Source organism: Megascapheus bottae, chromosome 1 (genome assembly GCF_031878675.1).
Source record: "Megascapheus bottae isolate mThoBot1 chromosome 1, mThoBot2.hap1, whole genome shotgun sequence".
Taxonomy (NCBI): Eukaryota; Metazoa; Chordata; class Mammalia; order Rodentia; family Geomyidae; genus Megascapheus; species Megascapheus bottae.
The window spans coordinates 4,576,948-4,596,737 of NC_143509.1; the positions used below are offsets into that span (position 1 = coordinate 4,576,948).

The window sequence follows — 19,790 nt, forward strand, 5'->3', positions numbered from 1 at the left end:
TCAAGTATAGCAAGTAAATTTCTTTCAAAGACAAATGTCCACATATAGACAGACAAAGCCATAGGGGCTTTGCAGGGTATTCGTGAATTCATATATATTTTCTAGATGGATATATATATATACAGATACATATATATGTATGTATATATATATACTGAGTCCTATAATGAAGGAAAAGAATCAATGATGCTGATATTCAGCCAAATAATTTTCCCTCTTGCAGTGGACTACTTTGTTCTGTGCTTCACAATCCATCAAGACAGGAGACCAGTCTGCCTGGCAGTCTCCCCAGAGCCCCCATCACGTCCTGGTTCCTCAGGCTGTAGATGAAGGTGTTCAGCATGGGAGTGACCACTGTGTACATCACCGAGGCCACCTTGCTTCAGTGGGCGGAGGAGGACACCGCAGAGCTGAGGTACACCCCAAGTCCTGTCCCATAGAACAAGGAGAACACACAGAGGTGAGAGCCACAGGTGGAGAAGGCTTTGTGCTTGCTAGCCGTGTTGGGAAACTTCATTAAACAGGAGAGGATCTGATGGTATGAGAAAAAGATTCCTAAGGCAGCAAACAAACCAAACAACACAAAAGCCAGGTACACACAGATGTCATTGATGAGGGTGTCAGAGATGGCCACTCTTTGAATTTGAGCTAGTTCACAGAAGGAATGGGGGATGGTGGTTCCTGGGGAGAAGGTTAATTTCTTCATCAGTAGAACATGGAGTAGTGAGATGCAGAAAATGAGAAACCAGGACAGCAGAACCAGGAGGCCACAGAAGTGAGGGTTCACGATAAGTGGGTAGTTCAGTGGGTGACAGATGGCCACAAAGCGGACATAACCCATCACAGTCAATAGGAAATTTTCCATTCCTCCAAAAATCATGAAGAAATACACCTGAGTGAGGCACTCTGGGTAGGAGATGTCTTTCCTCTGGGTCTGGATGTTCACCAGCATCTTGGGGATGGTAGTAGTAATAAAACAGATGTCCACAAAAGACAGGTTGGAGAGGAAGAAGTACATGGGCGTGTGGAGGTGGGGTTCAGAGATGACGGCCAGGATGATGAGCAGATTTCCGAGCACAGTGATCAGGTACATGGACACGAAGAGCCCAAAGAGGATGGGCTGGAGTTGAGGGTCATCTGAGAGGCCCAGCAGGAGGAATGGTGATTCCCCTGTGTGGTTTTGTGCTGTCATAGCCCTGGCTGTTTTCCTTGGGGCAAGTAAGGAAAAGTTCAATCAATGCCCACTGCCAGCTCAGGTGGTCATGCCCTTCCCCTGCCAGATGCCTTTTTTGTTTCCTAGGTTGACCTGCACAGCCAAGATTGGCTCCACTCACTTTCATATCCCTGTCTTGTATTCACTGACTGTGAAATTTTGTGTTTTGCTAGTCCTGAGGCTTGAACTCAAGGCCTGGGCTCTGTCCTTGGCTTTGTCAAAGTTAGAGTACTACTAAGTGAGCCACAGAAGCACTTCCAGTTTTTTCTATGTGTGTGGTACTGAGGATTCAACCTCGGGTGTTCATGCATGCTAGGCAAGCACTCTATCAGTAGGCCGTGCTGCAATCCCTATGAAATGTATTTTTCTAAACCTTATTCTTACCTACTTGTCCAATGGGGCTGTAATTCAATAATCAGTTTTTGAGTAAAAGACCATTTCATCCATGTCACCACAACTCCCCCCACTCCAACCCCTCCCTCAGTTCACTCAGTTCCAGCTTCACATTTGTACACTGAATATTAGGAATGATTTTGCCCACCTTTCTTCTCTCCATTTCTCTGTCCACCTTTTCCACTGCCTTCACCTTTCAGGAAGCGCTTTCAACTCTCAGGTACAATTAACTCTTTTACCTATTTTCCTGGTGGCGGGAATGTTCTCCATGTAATAGGATTGAGTTGTCCTCCCGTGTGTGCAGGCCATGGAGCGAGCATCTATCACAGGAATGGGAGCATTTGTGGGGAAGATCTCAGTACATGGAAGTCCCTGATATCATTCAGCCTCATTGCCTGGAGTCCAGGCCATGTTCGTAGGCTGAGCTGTTCTCAACACAACACATCTGTTACTTGTGTGGATGGAATATTCCATGGCTGGTCAACATGGCTGTGGATGCCTCCCAACAGAGAATTCCTTCTAGGTGATTTATTGCAAAATATGAGAGAGGGTAAAAAAGAGACTACCAGCTGCACAGAAATAAGGACAAAAAAACACAACATCATTAAAATAACCTACGCTATGCTTAGCACATTTAATTCATGCCGGTAATCCTAGCTACTCAGGAAGTGGAGAGCTAAGGTTTGGGGTTTTAAGTCAGTCTGGGTAAGAAAAGTCTGTCAGAGTCTTATCTCCTTTTTGTAGCACTAAAAGGATGACAGTAGATCTCGTAGTAGCCTTGAGTAAGTAGTCTCACACACACACCATCCATCACTTGCATGGGATTTCATGCTCTGGAGCAGGAACATATTGTGTGGAAATCAGCAGAATTAATGGATCATGTAATAGTAAACTGGATGAAGATGATTCATATGCTGAAGGCTCTGAAAGAGCAGTTTGTCTGGAACATTTACAAAGAAATCTTAAGGTTTGAACACTAGTGTTTGTCTTCTCCAGAACAATTACAAGTGTCAACATCTCTTATGCTTATGCAATGGAAGCTGTGTAAATCAGAATGACAGCATTCGGGAGGAAAATCTTCTTGGAAATGGAAATCATTTGTGCTGGGGGGAGGAAAGATGGAGTAGGAAAGGAAGGCACAGGCCTTTTAGGCTGAGACAACGAATGAAATCAGCCCCACTGTCCTGTGGATGAAAGGAGAACAGAAACAGACATATAATGGAATAGTATTCAGCCTTTAAGAACACTGGATTCCATCCTGTGTAGGAAAATGACTGGAAGCAAAATAATCCAGGTTCAGAAAGACAAATGGTACATGTGTTCTCTTCTTCACAGTTTTGTATCTTTGTATCTATTCATCTGCCTACTCAGCTAGCTATCTTCTTACCCACCTTCCAACCCATTGTATGTCTATTATTTATGTATGTATGTGTCTGTCTATCATGTACGTACCAGGCTACTGTGATATCTCAGTTTCTGTGTATGTGTGTACTGTTATCTATGTATGTATGCCTGTGTATATTTATCTGTGTTATATCTATCTACCTTTGTACTTACCTGTCTGTCTCTTGGTTAGTTATATATCTATCTATGTGTTTTTGTATTACCTTCTGATATATCTATGTAATTGCCCATCTATTATCTGTGTATCTATCTGTCTGTCTGTTGGTCCATTACCTACTGAACTGTATCTTTGTTAGTTTTTATCTTTGTTTTTTTCTTTTTCATTTATCTTTAATGCTATCTTCTCTTACAAAGTTTCATGAATTACAATGAAATCTTAAATTTTATGTCTAACTCAATGGGCATACTGACAGTTAACTGTGAAATATGTGTAGTTTTCAGTTGTCATTTCCTACCTAGACACTTGATATTTATACAGTGAGATGTAAAAATTAATAGGGAAGGGGGGATAACAAGATGAGGGGCAGGGGTGAGGCAAATGTAATGGGGACCAAAACATGAGAATGGGCATCAGTGTTTGTGAAGTAATGCACCTTCTATCGGGTGAATATAATGTAACCCTTCTATTAATTAGAATGAAATATCAAAAAAGATAATAAATAGTAGGCTTATCTCAACCTTGTTTACCCATTAAAGAAATCTAATCTTTTCAGGATTCTATACAGGGAGACAATTGCTACTCTATTGGAATCATTAAAGGTAAGGAAAATGTCATTCTTAGAATTATAATTTTTCTTAGCATCTAATTTCTATTATCTGTGATCAATCTACATATTATCTATCTATCTGTAAATATATCAGGAATGTAGTTGTTTGTGGGGACAAGCCAGAGAGAGAGGGAAGTAATGGTGGGATTAACACAGAATATGTGTGAAGATGAAGATAAAATCCACTAAACCCTGTTGAAATCAGAAGAAGGGACTATGGACCAAAGAAAGAGCTATAGAGGGGTTTAGTGTGATCAAAACACAATATATGCCTTTGTGGAAATACCCCAGCAAAACCCCCTTTTCTAGTTGGAATACATAGAAAACCATTCTGTGCACACAGCCAGTGTGCATGTGCAAAACTAAGTGAGGGAAGTTGAGTGCCAGTGTCTCAAGCTGGCATTCTAGCTACTATGAGGCTGCAATTGAAGGATCAGGGTGTGAAGCCAGCTCAGACAGGGAAATCCATGAGATTATCATTCCTGATTAATTACCAAAAAGCCACAAGTGAGCTGTAGTTCACTTGGTATGGCTCAGAAGTTCAGGGACAGTGCAAAGACCCACAGTTCAAGCCCCATGACTGGCACATGCACATGCAAGCACACACACACACACACAACACACACAGTTCAAGCCCCATGACTGGCACATGCACATGCAAGCACACACACACACAACACACACACACAATACACGCACACAACACACACACAGACACACATGAAGGTGAACTCTTCTTTATCAATAATTCCATTGTTGGCTAGATTTTGTTATGGACACTAATGGGAAAGGAAAGTCCACGAGACCCTTATTTCCAAATAATGACAGAAAAAGCTGGAAGTGGAGCTGTAGCTCAAGTAGTAGAGAAGAGCAAGAGACTTTCCAGAAAGGAACTTCATGAGAAAGGTAATGTAGGCTGGAGAAAGAAGGGAAATCAGAGTTTCCAAAGCATGAGCTCCATGAGGATGATAAGTTACCTGTAGGTCTGGGACCTCACCTGCAGATGTGAGCCCACTTCTGGTCCTTTTTCTCTTGTTTCTCCTCACTGGACATAAATTTACATTTCGCCCGTCTTTATCAGGCTACCGTGGCTCTGTCTTCTTTTTTTTTTACCACTGAAGACTTCTTATCCCCCAACTCCTTCTTAGAACTTTGTCAGCTAGGGTTTTCACGGAGACTGGATTCAGAGAAGGGCGTCAGAAGCTTGTGCAGTTTCTTGCAAGTCAATCGATGAATCTACTAAGATCTCATCAAATGAATTGTATTTCATGAAATAATTGTCTTCATGGAATAAAATATCTTTCTAGTCTCCAAACCATTTTGTTCCCATGAGTTAAAGTGAAGATGACATCATGGATAAAAAGATTTAGGTTAATTTCTTGCAATATTGTAGGCTGTTACCGGGAGAGAGGAATTAATTTATTCCAAGGGGAACATAGTTCTTTTTGTTTTTTTCCCTTTTGTTTTGATTAAAGAAAATAAAAAGGAATCCTTAAAGGAACTGTTAATTTCATGTTACTCTCTGGAGACAGGTCTCTTCACTGTCTTGAGGAATATTTGGACATGTAACAGATCACTTGATCTCTATAGGGAAAAACAATTTCTTGGTTTTTATTCATTATTTTAAAAGTATCTCATGTTTTAAAGTGATAGAAATCACATGTTTAATATGGACACTGCGAAGCTGAGCACACTACCAAAAGTTTCCATCTATAAAATTATATTTGTTACCTCATATGTGTTACCCTTAGTATCCATTCAGAATATCACAAGAATAGCTCAGTGCCACCTTCAGTGGATTTAATAAATGTATGATCATTTAATAATTATTATTTAATGAATGCATCCTCCCTTGCTAACTGGACATTTGTATTTTCTGATCTTCATTTCTCCCATATCAGCCCCAAGTTCCTTACCTTCTGTTATCATCCCTCTCAGCCCAATTGATGGATTTCTTTTTTTTAAATATTTTTTATTGTAATTAAATAAAAGGATTACATGATATTTGCCAGATAGAAGGTGCATTAATTCACATACATTGATACCCTTTCACATGTCTTGGTACCCATTATTCTCCCCCCCACACCCGTCTTGGTTTTCCCCCCTTCCCTATCCAATTTCAAATAACCAAATACAAGTAAATTCAATATATCAGATAACAAAGTGAGATACTGTAACAATATGAGATACCCAAGGGACAGCAAAGGAGATGAAAGATAACATAGTACATTAAGGACAAAGTCATTCATTTTATGGCTTTTGTTTCAATATCCTGGAGGTCCTTTCAATTAGCTTCATACTATATGGCCTTATTTATCCATGTTTTGCTCTATTGCAGATCTCTGCTAGTAGAGCCCAAGGTTTCTACTGATTATGACAAATGAGGGAAACCATTTAGCCTAAGTTCCTTTGAGTCTGGCTTACTTCACTTCATATGATTTTTTCTAAGAATTTCCATTTCCTAATAAATGGGGCGATGTCGGTTTTTCTGACAGCAGCAGAGAATTCCATTGTGTACAAATACCACTCATCAACTGAGGGACATCTAGGTTGGTTCCATATCTTTGCTATGGTGAATAGTGCCGCAATGAACATTGTTGTGCTAGTGGATTTAGTATGCCCTAGGTTCTGGATGGTTGGGTAAATGCCAAGTAGTGGAATAGCTGGGTCATAGGAGAGCTCTATGTTTAGCCTTCTGAGGCACTGCCATACTGCTTTCCATAGTGGTTGAATGAGTTTGCACTCCCACCAACAATGTAGTAGTGATCCCTCCTGGCCACATCCCCTCCAGCATCTGTTATTATTCATTTTCCTGATCCTGGCCATTCTAATTTGAGTGAGGTGGAATCTTAGAGTTGTTTTGATTTGCATTTCTTTTATGACCAGAGATGTTGAGCATTTCTTCAAGTGTCTATAGGCCATTTGGTTTCTTGTTCAGAGAAGAATCTCTTTAAGTCTTTGGCCCATTTTTTAATGGGATGGTTGTTACTTTGGAGGTTAGCTTGAGAGTGATTCAACTTTTTGAGTTGTTGATATATGTTAGATATGAGGCCATTGTCCATTGTTTGGTTGGTGAAGATCTTCTCCCACTCTGTAGGCTTCCTAATTAATTTACTACCTATGTCCTTTGCCATACAAAAGCTCTGCAGTTTAATGCAGTCCCAGTTATCCAGCCTTTCTCTTATTTGTTGTGATTCTTGGTCCTTATTAAGAAAGTTTCGACCTGTGCCAAGGAGGACTAGTATATCTCCTATTCCTTCCTGTAAAGTTTTCAGTGTGTCAGCTTTTACCTCCAGGTCTTTAATCCATTTGGAATTAATTCTTGTGCAGGGTGACAAAGAAGGATCCAACTTTAGTTTTCTGCAGGTGTTTAACCAGTTCTGCCAGCACAATTTGTTGAAGAGGCTGTCTTTCTTCCATACTATTTTTTTGGCTCCCTTGTCCAAGTTTAGGTGGCCATATGTCTATGGTTTAATATCTGGGTCCTCAGTTCCATTCCATTGGTCTTCAAGCCTGTTCTTGTGCCAGTACCAAGCTGTTTTGATAATTACAGCTCTGTAATAGAGTCTAAAGTTTGGAATTGAAATTCCTCCAGCGCTGTTGTTTCTGCTAAGAAGTGTTTTTGCTATACGGGGTCTTTTATTATTCTATATGAAAATTTGAATTCCCTCTTCTATTTCTTTAAAGAATGACACTGGGATATTGATGGGTATTGTGTTGAATTTGTAGATAACCCTTGGCAAGATTGTCATTTTCACGATATTGATTCTTTCAATCCAGGAGCACGGGAGGTTTTTCCATTTCCTTAGTTCTGCTTTAATTTCCTTTTTCAGGGTTTTAAAGTTTTCATCAAAAAGGTCCTTTACATTCTTAGTTAAGCTAATTCCTAAGTACTTTATTTTCTTTGATGCTATTGTGAAAGGTGTTGCTTTCCTGATTATTGCCTCGTTCCTCTCACTGTTGGCGTAAAGGAAGGCAGTTGATTTTTGAGGGTTAATTTTATAGCCTGCTACCGTTCCAAAGTTTTGAATCAGCTCAAGGAGCTTGGGAGAAGAGTCTATAGGATTCTTATATACAGAATCATGTCAGCTGCAAAGAGGGATAGTTTTAATTCTTCTTTCTCTACTTGGATCCACTTTATGCTTGCTTCTTGCCTTATTGCACTGGTTAGGAATTCTAATACTATGTTAGAGAGGGGTGGAGAGAGAGGGCAACCTTGTCTCATTCCTGATTTTAGAGGGAATGGCTTTAGATTCTCACCATTAAGTGTAATACTAGCAGTGGGTTTGTCATACACAGCCTTTATTATATTGAGGAATGTTCCATGGATTCCTAGTTCCTCCAGAGCTTTTAACATAAAGGGGTGTTGGATATTGTCAAATGCCTTTTGTGCATCTATTGAGACAATCATGTGATTTTTGTCCTTGCTCCTGTTGATGTGTTGAATTATATTAATCGATTTGCATATGTTGAACCAGCTTTGCCTCCCTGTGATGAATCCAGTTTGATCATAGTGTATAACTTTTTTGATGAATTGTTGTAGACGGTTGGCCAGTGTATTGTTGAGATGTTTGCATCAATGTTCATCAAAGAAATAGGTCTATAGTTCTCTTTCTTTGATGAATCTCTGTCTGGTTTGGGGATGAGGGTTATACTGGCTTCATAGAATGAGTTTGGTAAGGAACCTTCATTTTCAATTTTGTTGAAGAGCTTGAGGAGTATTGGTGTGAGCTCTGCTTTGAAGACCTTATAGAATTCAGCTGTGAATCCATCTGGCCCTGGGCTTTTCTTGGGTGGAAATTCACTAATTGCCATTTCTATTTCAGATCTTGAAATAGGCCTGCTGAGTTGGGTTAGTTCTTCTTGGTTCAGAGTGGGTATGTTAATATTGGCTAGGAATTCATCCATTTCTTCTAGATTTTCAAATTTGTTGACGTAAGGTTTGAGAAGTATTCCCTCATGATATTCTGGATCTTGGTAATTTCTGTCGTGATATTACCATTTTCGTATGTGATTTTCTTTATTTCCATATGCTCTCTTCTTTTTTTGGTAAGATTTGCTAAGGGCTTGTCAATTTTGTTAATTCTTTCAAAGAACCAACTCCTTGTTTTGTTGATTCTTTCTATAGTTTTTTTGGATTCCAAATCATTTAATTCTGCTTTGATGTTAATAATTTGCTTTCTTCTACTGGGATTAGGGTTGGTTTGTTGCTCTTTTTCCAGGATCTTAAGGTGAGCCATTAACTTGTTGGTTTGCAATTTTTCCAACTTGTTGTTGTAGGCACTCAGCGCTATAAATTTTCCTCTGAGTACTGCCTTTGCTGTGTCCCAAAGGAGTTGGTATTTTGTGTGCTCCTTATTGTTAAATTTCATAAACTGTTGGATTTCTGTTCTGTTCTCTTCGATGACCTATTGGTTATTCAACAATGTGTTGTTCAGTCTCCATGAGTTACAGGGTTTTTGTTGGTGAAGATGTGTATTCAGTGCCAATTTGATGCCTTTGTGGTCTGAGAGCACGCAGGGAATAATTTCAGTGTTTCTGAATCTGTCCAGGTTTGTTTTATGGCCTAAGATACGGTCTATTTTGGAAAATGTTCCATATGCTGCTGAGAAAAACGTATATTGTGTAGTTGCTGGGTGGAATATTCTGCAGATGTCTGTTAGATCTAGTTGGTCTATATAGTTGTTCAGTTCTAAGGTTTCTCTGTTGAGTTTTTGCCTTGTTGATCTGTCCATAGCTGAGAGTGGTGTGTTAATGTCACTGATAATCACTGTGTTTTGATCTATGTATGGTTTCAGTGAAAGTAAAGTTTGCTTGATGAAGTTCGGAGCTCCGGGATTGGGTGTGTAAATCTTTAGGATCGTTAAGTCTTCCTGGAGGAAACATCCCTTTAGTAGTATGTAGTAACCTTCTTTGTCTTTTCTTACTAATTTTAGTTTGAAGTCTATTTTATCTGATATGAGGATGGCAACTCCAGCCTGTTTATAGGGGCAGTTAGCTTGATAGAGTTTATTCCAACCTCTCACTTTCAAAAGATGATTGTTTTTTTGGGTAAGATGTGTCTCTTGAAGACAGCAGAACAATGGCTCTTGCTTTTTGATTCAACTAGACAGTGTATATCGTTTAATTGGGGAGTTAAGTCCATTGATATTGAGAGTTAGGATTGAGAAATATTTATTGGTTCCTACCATTTTAAAAGCTTTTATTAGGGCCTGTGTCTTGGCAGTTCTTCTGGTCCTTAGATGGTATGCTGTTTAGGTGCCATTTCTTTCCCTATATTGCATTTATTTTGGTTTTCTATGTATAGGACATCTTTCAGAATTCTCTGTAGTGTTGGTTTTGTTGCGACATATTGTTGGAGCTTTTCCCTGGAATGGAATAGTTTTATTTCCCCTCAGTCATGAATGAGAGCTTAGCTGGGTACAGTGTTCTTGGTTGGTAGTTATTTGTGTAAAGGGCATGACGTATATGCTTCCAGTCACTTCTTGCTTACATGGTCTCTGCTGAAAAATCTGGGGTTATTCTTATTGGTTTGCCCTTATAGGTTATTGATCCCTTTTCTCTAGCTGCCTTTGGGATCCTTTCTTTGGTTTCTATTGATCCAGTTCAGATTACGATGTGGCGGTGGGATATTTTTTTCTGGTCAGGTCTGTTTGGGGTTCTAAAAGCTTCTTGTATCTGGATGGGCCTGCCCTTCTGGATATTTGGGAAATTCTCTGAGAAGATTCCATGGAGTATATTTCCAATACCATTGACCTCTTTCTCCAGACCCTCCTCAATACCAATTAGCCTTAAGTTAGGCTTCCAAATTGTATCTTTGACCTCCTGATGCGCTCTCTCATATTTCCTAGATTTCGATTGCCTCGTTTTCTGTTCTTTCTCTATATTAACTAAATTATTTTCAGCCGCAGAAATTCTGTCCTCTGCATTGTCTAACCTGCTATCAAAGCTATCTACTTTTTTTCATCTCCCTTGCTTCTAATTGCTTATTTTTGAAGCCTTGCATCTCTTCTTTTAGATCATGTATGGATTTCTTTAGCTCCTTGATTTCCATTTGAGTGGTCAGCTCAGTAGCTTTATATTCTTTGGACATTTGCTGGAGTTTGGTCACCCTTTTGTTTGTGGATTCTATGAATTCATCCATCTTTGTTTGAAAACCCTTTTTTATGGCCTCCTTTATGGCTTCTTCTTTTTCACTTATCACCTTGTTTATTATTTCCTCTTGTTTAGCTATGGCTTCTCCCTTATCTCTTTCTTTATATTTTCACATTTTTCATTAATGATGTTTATCAATTGCATTTGTATAGCACTTGGAAGACTCTCCTCTAGGTTTGCCAGTGACAGTTCCATTGTCTGTTTAGGTTGGGTGGGGGATGTTGTTTCTTGTTTTGACATTTTTCTTGAGTTTCTTCTTTTGCCCATTTCAAAACGGGAGCAAGATTAATACTAAACACGATTATAGTTTTTCAGATATAACCAACCTAGACCTCTGTAGCTGGCAGACACTAGATGTTCACAAGTTTTCATTGGTGTTATTACTCTGTCTTTTTGTGCACTTACAGATCAGTCTAATACAACCACTGATAAGTGATTTATACCCAAAACAATAAGCCTCTCAATCCAATATCTATTGTCTTTAAGTCCCTCTGAGCCTAGAGAATAATTAAACACGTAGATATACAGTATTGCTCAACAGCCATCAAGTGTAGATCCATGCATTAGCAGGGTTGAAAGATGAACAGAGGACCAGAGATAGGAAAATAGAATGAGAGAGGTCAGCGGAGGTAGACGAGGATTAACATAGGAGTGTAAGAATATTATCGTCATAATCAGTAGAAACCTTGGGCTCTACTAGCAGAGATTTGCAATTGAGCAAAATCTTGATACATAAGGACATATAATGTGAAGCTAATTGAAAGGACCTCCAGGATAGTGAAACAAAAGCCATATAATGAATGATTGTTGTCCTTAATGTACTATGTTGTCTCTCATCTCCTTTGCTGTCCCTTGGTTATCTCATATTGGTACAGTATCTCACTTTGTTATCTGATATATTAAATTTATTTGTATTTGGATATTTGAAATTTGATAGGGAAGGGGGGAAAACCAAGACGGGTGGGGGGTGTGGGGGGGAGGGAAACAGGTACCTAGACGTGTGAAAGGGTATCAATGTATGTGAATTAATGCACCTTCTATCTGGCAAATATCATGTAACCCTTTTACTAATTACAATAAAAAAAAGAAAAAAAAAGAATGTTATCGTAATGAAAAAAAGGTATAGGGTAAGGATTACTGACCTAAATTGGTAAGTAGGTAGCTTATTTGAGTACAAAGTTTGGAAAGTATTAGAAGAAAACTTAAGTGTTGCTGCACGGCTAGCTCTTAGCCCAACCAGTGGCCTCACAGAGGACCATGGGATGGATCTGCGAGCTTCAGTCTGAGCACGCTGGGTAGATGTTTTCCTGTGCTGCTTCCAGGGGCGGCCCCCAGCAAAGGGTCTGGGGATTGAGAGTTTCCAGGATCTCACAGTAGGACCAGCAGGAGACCCCTCTGTTCCCAGGGGCGTGGCCCAGCTGAAGATGTGGGCTCCAAGGGCAGAGCCTTGCCTTTTTGATTCTCAGAAGTGAAGCTTGGCTGCTGGTCGGCCCTTCAGATCCCTGCTGTGTTTCCACTGCTTTGTCAGAGAGTCTGTGACTGTGGGGGGCCCTTCGGTGCTGTCTTGCTCAGGATTTCCAGCTGGAGGATGTCCCGCTCAAGAATTGAGGGGGGGCAGATGTTGGCTCCTATTTTCCTGCACCCCCTACCCGCTGTTTAAGGCAGGGTCTCAGCACCCTCCCCTCTCCAGATCCAGTGGCCTGGGAGAGGATCCTTGTGGGCAGGTGGGAGCTGGGACAGCTCCACCTCCCCTGGTGGGGTGCTGAGTCTTAGGGTCCACCCACCTGTGGGTCTCCAGTCGGAGACCTGGGAGTTGAGCCCCTTGGGCGGGTGGGAGTTGGGACACCTCCGCCTACCTTGGTGGGGTGTTGGGTCTTAGGTAGCCTGCCTGTCAATCTCCAGTCAATGGCCTGAGGGAGGGGGCTGTTGAGGGAAGGGACAGGATTCTAAATTCCTTGCCCCCCTGCTCCTGCCAGTCTTTCTCGGGCGGGGTGGAGGGGTCTGAGTTATGTTCTATTGCTTGGCACCGCTCTGCTTTCCCTATGTGTTTTGGGATGCGCTGTGTTACTCACGCCTCTGCGTTCCCTCTGTGGGCGTTCCACGGTGGTGGGGAGTCATTTACTCCCCTCTGGTCTCCTCCGCCACCTGTGTTCTATGTCTGGGTTCTGCTGCTTGCTGTTCTGGTTCCGCATCTGGGTTCCGCTGCTTCTGCTGCTAGCTTTCCCAGTTCTATGCAGGTTTCTGCGGGTCTGAGCTGCCCTGCCCGGCGCCCTCTGCTGCCGCTGGCGGCAAGGGGTGAGGGAGGGGTCCTCACATTCTGAATTCTTTGAGAAAGTTGGATGTGAGATTTATCTTGATTTCTTTTCTGGTTTGAGTCCTTCTCCGTTGCTTTTTGAGTTTGTTGTGCATTTGTTAAGATAATTGGCTCATGAGACTCCCTGTTTCTCTCTTTTTGTGAGAGAGAGATAGGCAGAGTCCCTATTGCCTCGGAGCCATCTTCCTTCCACCCAATTGATGGATTTCTATGAAGTCAGCTTAGAAAACACTGCCAGGCATGATGTCTCATTCCTGTAATCCTAGCTACTCAGGAGGCTGAGATCTGAGGACCTTGGTGCAAAGCCAGTCTGGGCACTAAAGGCCTTAAGACTCTTATCTCCAATTTACCACCAGAAAACTGGAAGTGGTGCTGTGGCTCAAACAAGGAGAGTGTTAGCCTTGAGAGCTCAGAGATAGTGCCCAGACCTAGAGTTCAAGGCCCACAACAGAGAGAGGAGAGGAGGTGCACCCTCACTTGTAAGGGAACAACAAACAATGAGAAACCTGGAATGTCCTAAGATCTAGATTAGGCAGGAGCTTGCATTCATCCCTGTCACTCAGCAGACCAATCCATCAAGAGAAAGAAAAAGCTGTATCCAAATTTGAAAAACAAATCTCAGAATGTCACTCTGTGTACAGGATGTGACTTCCACTAAAGGAACAACAAAGATCAGTTCTGATGCCACTGGCTCAAACCTGAACCCCCAGCCACTCCACAGGCTGAGATCTGAGGATGGAAGCTCACTATCATCCTGGGCAGGAGGTCCTCCAAGACCTTATTTGCAGTTAAATAAGAACAAGTGAGAAGTAGAGTCATGGTAAAAGTGGCACCAACCTTGAGCACAAAAGGATAGAGAGAATTCCCAGGCCCTGAATTCTAGGCCAGGAACCAACACACACACACACACACACACACACACACACACACACACACACACACACGCACGCATACACAATATCCGCCTTCAATAGGATCATAAGGTGATCATATGTTCCTGGTTTTATTTGGGGGGGTTGGTTTCTTTTCCGGTGTGGACTTTCATGTCCAGGCTGGGTTTGATCTGTGATCCTCAGATGTCTGGTTCCCGAGTAGCCAGAATTCAGGTGTGAGCACAGGTTGCCCGGTTTACTTCCAGCAGTTTTATGGGTAGAGATAAGAGTGCCACAGACTTTCCTGCCCAACCTGGTTGTGAAGAACCATCCTCACATTTCAGCCTGTGAGACCTGAAGCTCAAATTAAACAGGAAATCATAGAGAATGTAAGGAGAGATATTGCCGACACTAGTACTTTTTGCAAAGTTCTGTAATATTTTATTAAATAGGAGGAAAAATTGACAAAAGGGATTTCAATAAATCGAAACTTTATTCAGAGCACAGGAAATGCTGATGAGAATGAGAGAAGTGCTTTGTGGATATTCACTTTCAAAGAGTCCCAGTCCCAGGAGAGAAGGAAAGCCTCTCAGATATTCCACAGCAAATATTAAATATCCACAATTAAATTGATTTTACAGTGAAGTAAAGGGTTGTTAACACAGTCTTTAAGAGAGGTAAAATTGGTATGAAGAAATCCATGAAGAAATATTGAACCTCTTTAGCTACACACGGTGTGCAAATCAATAAAACACTGTGATTTTGTATTATGTCAATCATGAAGGAAATCTACAACTAGTTGTGGTGAGGCTGAGAAGAAACAGGCATCCTCAGACACTGTTGGTGTGGATGTCACCTATATAGTTACCATGGAAACAAGTTCATACCTGAGTGGGAAAGAGAAATTAGTAAAAAACAAAGGAAAAAATAAAACCCTTGACTTAAAATCTCATATGTATTGCCATAATTGCTGTCCAGAAAGTGTAGGAATTCTACTTGGATTCTTCTATGTGTTTATTCTGGTTCTGCGAAGTCAAAAATAAAATTCAAGATTTTGTATCAAGATTTTGCTCTATTGCAGATCTCTGCTAGTAGAGCCCAAAGTTTCTACTGATTATGACAAATGACATATTGGTATAGTATCTCACTTTGTTATCTGATATATTGAATTTATTTGTATTTGGATATTTGAAATTTGATAGGGAATGGGGGAAAACCAAGACGGGTGTGGGGTGTGGGGGGGAGGGAAATGTGTACCAAGACATGTGAAAGGGTATCAATGTATGTGAATTAATGCACCTTCTATCTGGCAAATATCATGTAACCCTTTTACTAATTACAATTAATAAAATAAAAAAAATAAAAAATAAAAATAAATAAAATTCATCTTGCCAGGTGGCAGAGACTGATATCTGTAATCCCAGCTGTGAGGGTGTGAAGCTGATATCTGAGGATAGTGGTTTAAAGGCAGCACAGACAAAAGTCTATGAAAGTTCCATCTCTGAATAGCTTCCCCAAAAGGGGATTGTGTAGATGTGTCTCAAATGGTAGAGGGATACCCTGACCAGACATGCTAATGGAGAGCACCCAGGGGCTGAATTCAAGTTCCAGGGCTATCACAGAAGAAGGAGTAAGAGAAGGAGGAGGAGGAGGAGAAGGAGAAGGAAAAAGAGGAGGAGGAGGAAGAGGATAAGAAGTTGTTCAGAATGTTGAGAGGAAGAATTGACATTGAAGAGGATAACTTAGGGGGATACTGTGTAAGTTTGGATTGTGATAAGTGCTTTCTATGTTCAATTTAGAAATGCCTTAATATGCCTGAATGGGTATGTTAAGGACAATTCACATTGAAAAGAAAAAAAGATTTTAAAAAGATAGCATGTAGAATTCTTTGTAAGACATGGATACACATTGACAAACAAAGCCATAGGGCTTTGCAGAGAAGACATGACCTAATATCTCTTTTGTAGACTGAAAATATATACTGAGTCCTAAAATGTAGGAAAAATTTTGACCATGCTGAAATTCAGCCGATTTGTCTTCTCTCTTCCAATGGAATACTTTGTTATGTGGTTCACAATCCATCAAGACAGGAGACCACTCTGCCTGGCAGTCTCCCCATAGCCCCCATCATGTCCTGGTTCCTCAGGCTGTAGATGAAGGGGTTCAGCATGGGAGTGACCACTGTGTACATCACTGAGGCCATCTTGCTTCTGTGGGCAGAGGAGGACACCGCAGAGCTGAGGTACACCCCAAGTCCTGTCCCGTAGAACAAGGAGACCACACAGAGGTGAGAGCCACAGGTGGAGAAGGCTTTGTGCTTGCTAGCCGTGTTGGATATCTTCATTAAAGAGGAGAGGATCTGACGGTAAGAGAAGAAGATTCCTAAGGCAGGAAACACACAGAACAGCACAGTAGCCACATACATAGAAATGTCATTGATGAGGGTGTCAGAGCTGGCCACCTGGAGAACCTGAGCTAGTTCACAGAAGAAACGGGGGATGGTGGTTCCTGGGGAGAAGGTTAATTTCCTCATCAGTAAAACATGGATTAGTGAGATGCAGAAAATGAGAAGCCACGACACGAGGACCAGGAGGCCACAGAAGTGAGGGTTCATGATAAGTGGGTAGTTCAGTGGGTAACAGATGGCCACAAAGCGATCATAAGCCATCACGGTCAATAGGAAATTATCCATTCCAGCAAAAACCAGAAAGAAATACACCTGAGTGAGGCACTCTGGGTAGGAGATGTCTTTCCTTTGGGTCTGGATGTTCACCAGCATCTTGGGGATGGTAGTAGTAGTAAAACAGACATCCACAAAAGACAGGTTGGAGAGGAAGAAGTACATGGGGGTGTGGAGGTCTGGGTCAGAGTTGACTGCCAGGATGATGAGCAGATTTCCGAGCACGGTGATCAGGTACATGGACAAGAAGATCCCAAAGAGCATGGGCTGGAGTTGAGGGTCGTCTGAGAGGCCCAAGAGGAGGAATGGTGATTCCCCTGTGTGGTTTTGTGCAGTCATAGCCCTGGCTGTTCTCCTTGGGGCATGAAAGCAACAGTTCAATCAATATCCACTGGTAGCTCAGGTGCTCATGCCCACCCAGGGATGCCTTTTTCTTTCTTTGATTGCTTCTCACGGGAGTGCTGTGCAAATCCAATCACTTTAACATTATAATATTTGGGTAAATATCCTTTGTTTTATATTCCCTGAGTTTTTGATGTCTTTATTTTCTGGTGGTATTCCTGAGGCTTTTAACTCAGGGCCTGAGTGCTGCCCGTAAGTTTATTTTACTTAAGGCATTTTGCTAATTCAGATCCACTTCCAGCTCCTTGGTGGTTCATGGAAGATAAGAGTCTCACAGACTTCTCTTGACCGGGGTGGCTTTGAACCATGGTCTTCAGTTTTCAGTCTCTTGAGTAGCTTGGATGACATGTGTATCACCAGTGCTTTTCTTTGATTTCCCTTTTGAAATTTAAAGAGATTGATTTTGTTACAACCTTGTAGAATATTGGAAAGTGATTTCATGTGCCCCTTTTGATAACCTCCATATTTTTTAATCCTATCATGTGTGTAACAGTGATGTATTATTTATTTACAATGGCAACAATCTTTATTTTCTGATGTGACACTTTTCATGGAAGTATTTTTTTATCTAAATACAGTTTTTGTAGAAGCCACTTTTAGATTTCAAATCATCCGTACCTGTCTATTTGTTTGCCTATATAGCTATCTCCTAAGTGACATAAAGGACATTGATTTATTCGGCTGTATTAATTAGTAGCCCTCAGAAAGTTATTCTTTTAATATTAAATATACTTTTACCTTGTCCTTAAGTAGATGTACCAAGGGGTTTCAATTCACCCTATCAGTTTGTGAGCAAAATGCCAGTTCATCAAAGTCTCTCCTTCCTTACTCTCCCCATCTCTCCCAGCTCTCCCCATCCCAAAGTTTATCTGGTTCTAGCTTCTTACTTGTTCATTGAACATTAGTAGTGTTTTTCCCCACCCTTCCTCCCCCCCATCCATCCTCCCTCCCCTTCCCCAGGACCTCATCTCTCAGAAAGTTCTTTCAACAATTATTTTACCACTTGTGTATGTGGCGCGAATATTCACAACCTAATAGGCCTGAATAGGGAAATGCAATGGTGTCCTCATGGAACAGTCCTGTGGGGTTTATAGAACATGGAGCAAGCGTCTGTCTCCTAAATCTGAAGATTTGCTGGGAACATCCTAACAAGTGGGGGTCCTAGCTGTCATCAGCCATATCGTCTTAAACCCAGGCAGTGTTGATGGACAGAACAGTTTTCACGACACAACACTGTAAGTCTGTTACCTGTGTGGCTCGAATGCAATATGTAGTCTGGCTGGCTGTGGATGGCTCCTCCCAGACAATGCTTTCCAGGTGACCTCTTTCAAGATGAGGGAGTGAGAAAAAAAAGCATATGAGCAACAGAGAAAAGAGGAGAAAGCAGTATTATGCCAATAAAACAACCCACAATGAGCTTAGTGACTGTGGTCTGTATGCCTAGCTACTCAGGAGGCTGAGAGCTGAGGTTTGAAGTTCCAAAACGTCCTGGACTAGAAAAGTCTGTGTGATTCTTACCTCCAGTTTGAAGCACCACCCTAAAACAGACTGAAGTGGAGGAGCTGTGGCCTTAGTGTTAGAGCTGTAGCCTTGAGTAACAAAGTTCCGAGACAGTATCCAGGCCCTGAGTTCAAGCTTCAGGACTGGTGCATATGAGCATTCGTGAACATGTACACACACACACACACACACACACACACACACACACACACACACACACACACTACAATGCGCACGTGAGATTTCAGAGTACAATAAAAGCTGTTGAAGTACCAAAGCAAAACCCCTATGTACAACCCACACATATGGATTAAAAACATTCTTTTTTCCTTATTCACACTAGTTTATTGGTATTAGTACAATTAACTTACAACATATGTTATAATGGCAATTTAAAACCCAATTAGAAGAATATGCACATAGTTTATGACATAAACAATAGTGTACATTTACATTCTGATAAGTGGTAGTTGCTAGTGGTCTCAGAAGCATAAAATACTGGTAGATTGCTATTCTAGACATTACCTATTAATATTTGTGGATTCAAAAACCTTCTATGCACAGAGAAGAGAATGTGCATGTGCTCTGTATTCAGTGGGCTGGTAGAGGAGGGGAATTGAGAAGTTGCTGTGATGATCAGAGGATGAGGGTGAAGAAGGCCCATTGTAAAGATTTCTTTTTCCATATCCTTAATGTTTCCTTTACATGGGTAAATTCTGTCCATTTGTGGGTTGTGGGGGATTTCTTGTGTCACTATTTATGATTGTGTGGATATCACTTGGGTCCTGTGACAATCTAAGTGTAGAAGAAATGAAAATGTCGGCTATGTAATAAGAAGTTAAGATCATGGTAGGCATGGTGACAGAACCCTATCATCCTAGATACTCAAAAGTTAGAGGATAGTCGCTCAAAGTTAGCCTAGAAGCATAAGACTCTACCTGGAAAAAGAAGAAGGTGGAGGGGCCTTGGCTTAGTTTGTAGACCACTTTTTCTATCAAGTGTAAGATATTGATATGAGCCTGAGTGCCACCTTTTCCAGGATAACTCAGACCAGCTTGTCAACCATATAACAATCCTAACATATAGATCT

At 41.2% G+C, this 19,790-nt stretch overlaps 1 protein-coding gene and 1 pseudogene across 1 annotated transcript; both read right to left on the bottom strand.

Annotated features, from left to right (window-relative positions):
* Positions 1-244: 244 nt before the first annotated feature.
* Positions 245-985, bottom strand: LOC150068074 (olfactory receptor 7D4-like; annotated as a pseudogene).
* Positions 986-16,189: 15,204 nt separating this feature from the next.
* On the bottom strand, positions 16,190-16,930 carry LOC150068075 (olfactory receptor 7D4-like). The gene has a single exon (XM_090338611.1). The coding sequence runs from the start codon at positions 16,895-16,897 to the stop codon at positions 16,190-16,192; it is 708 nt and encodes a 235-aa protein (XP_090194737.1). The 5' UTR covers positions 16,898-16,930.
* Positions 16,931-19,790: the final 2,860 nt, after the last annotated feature.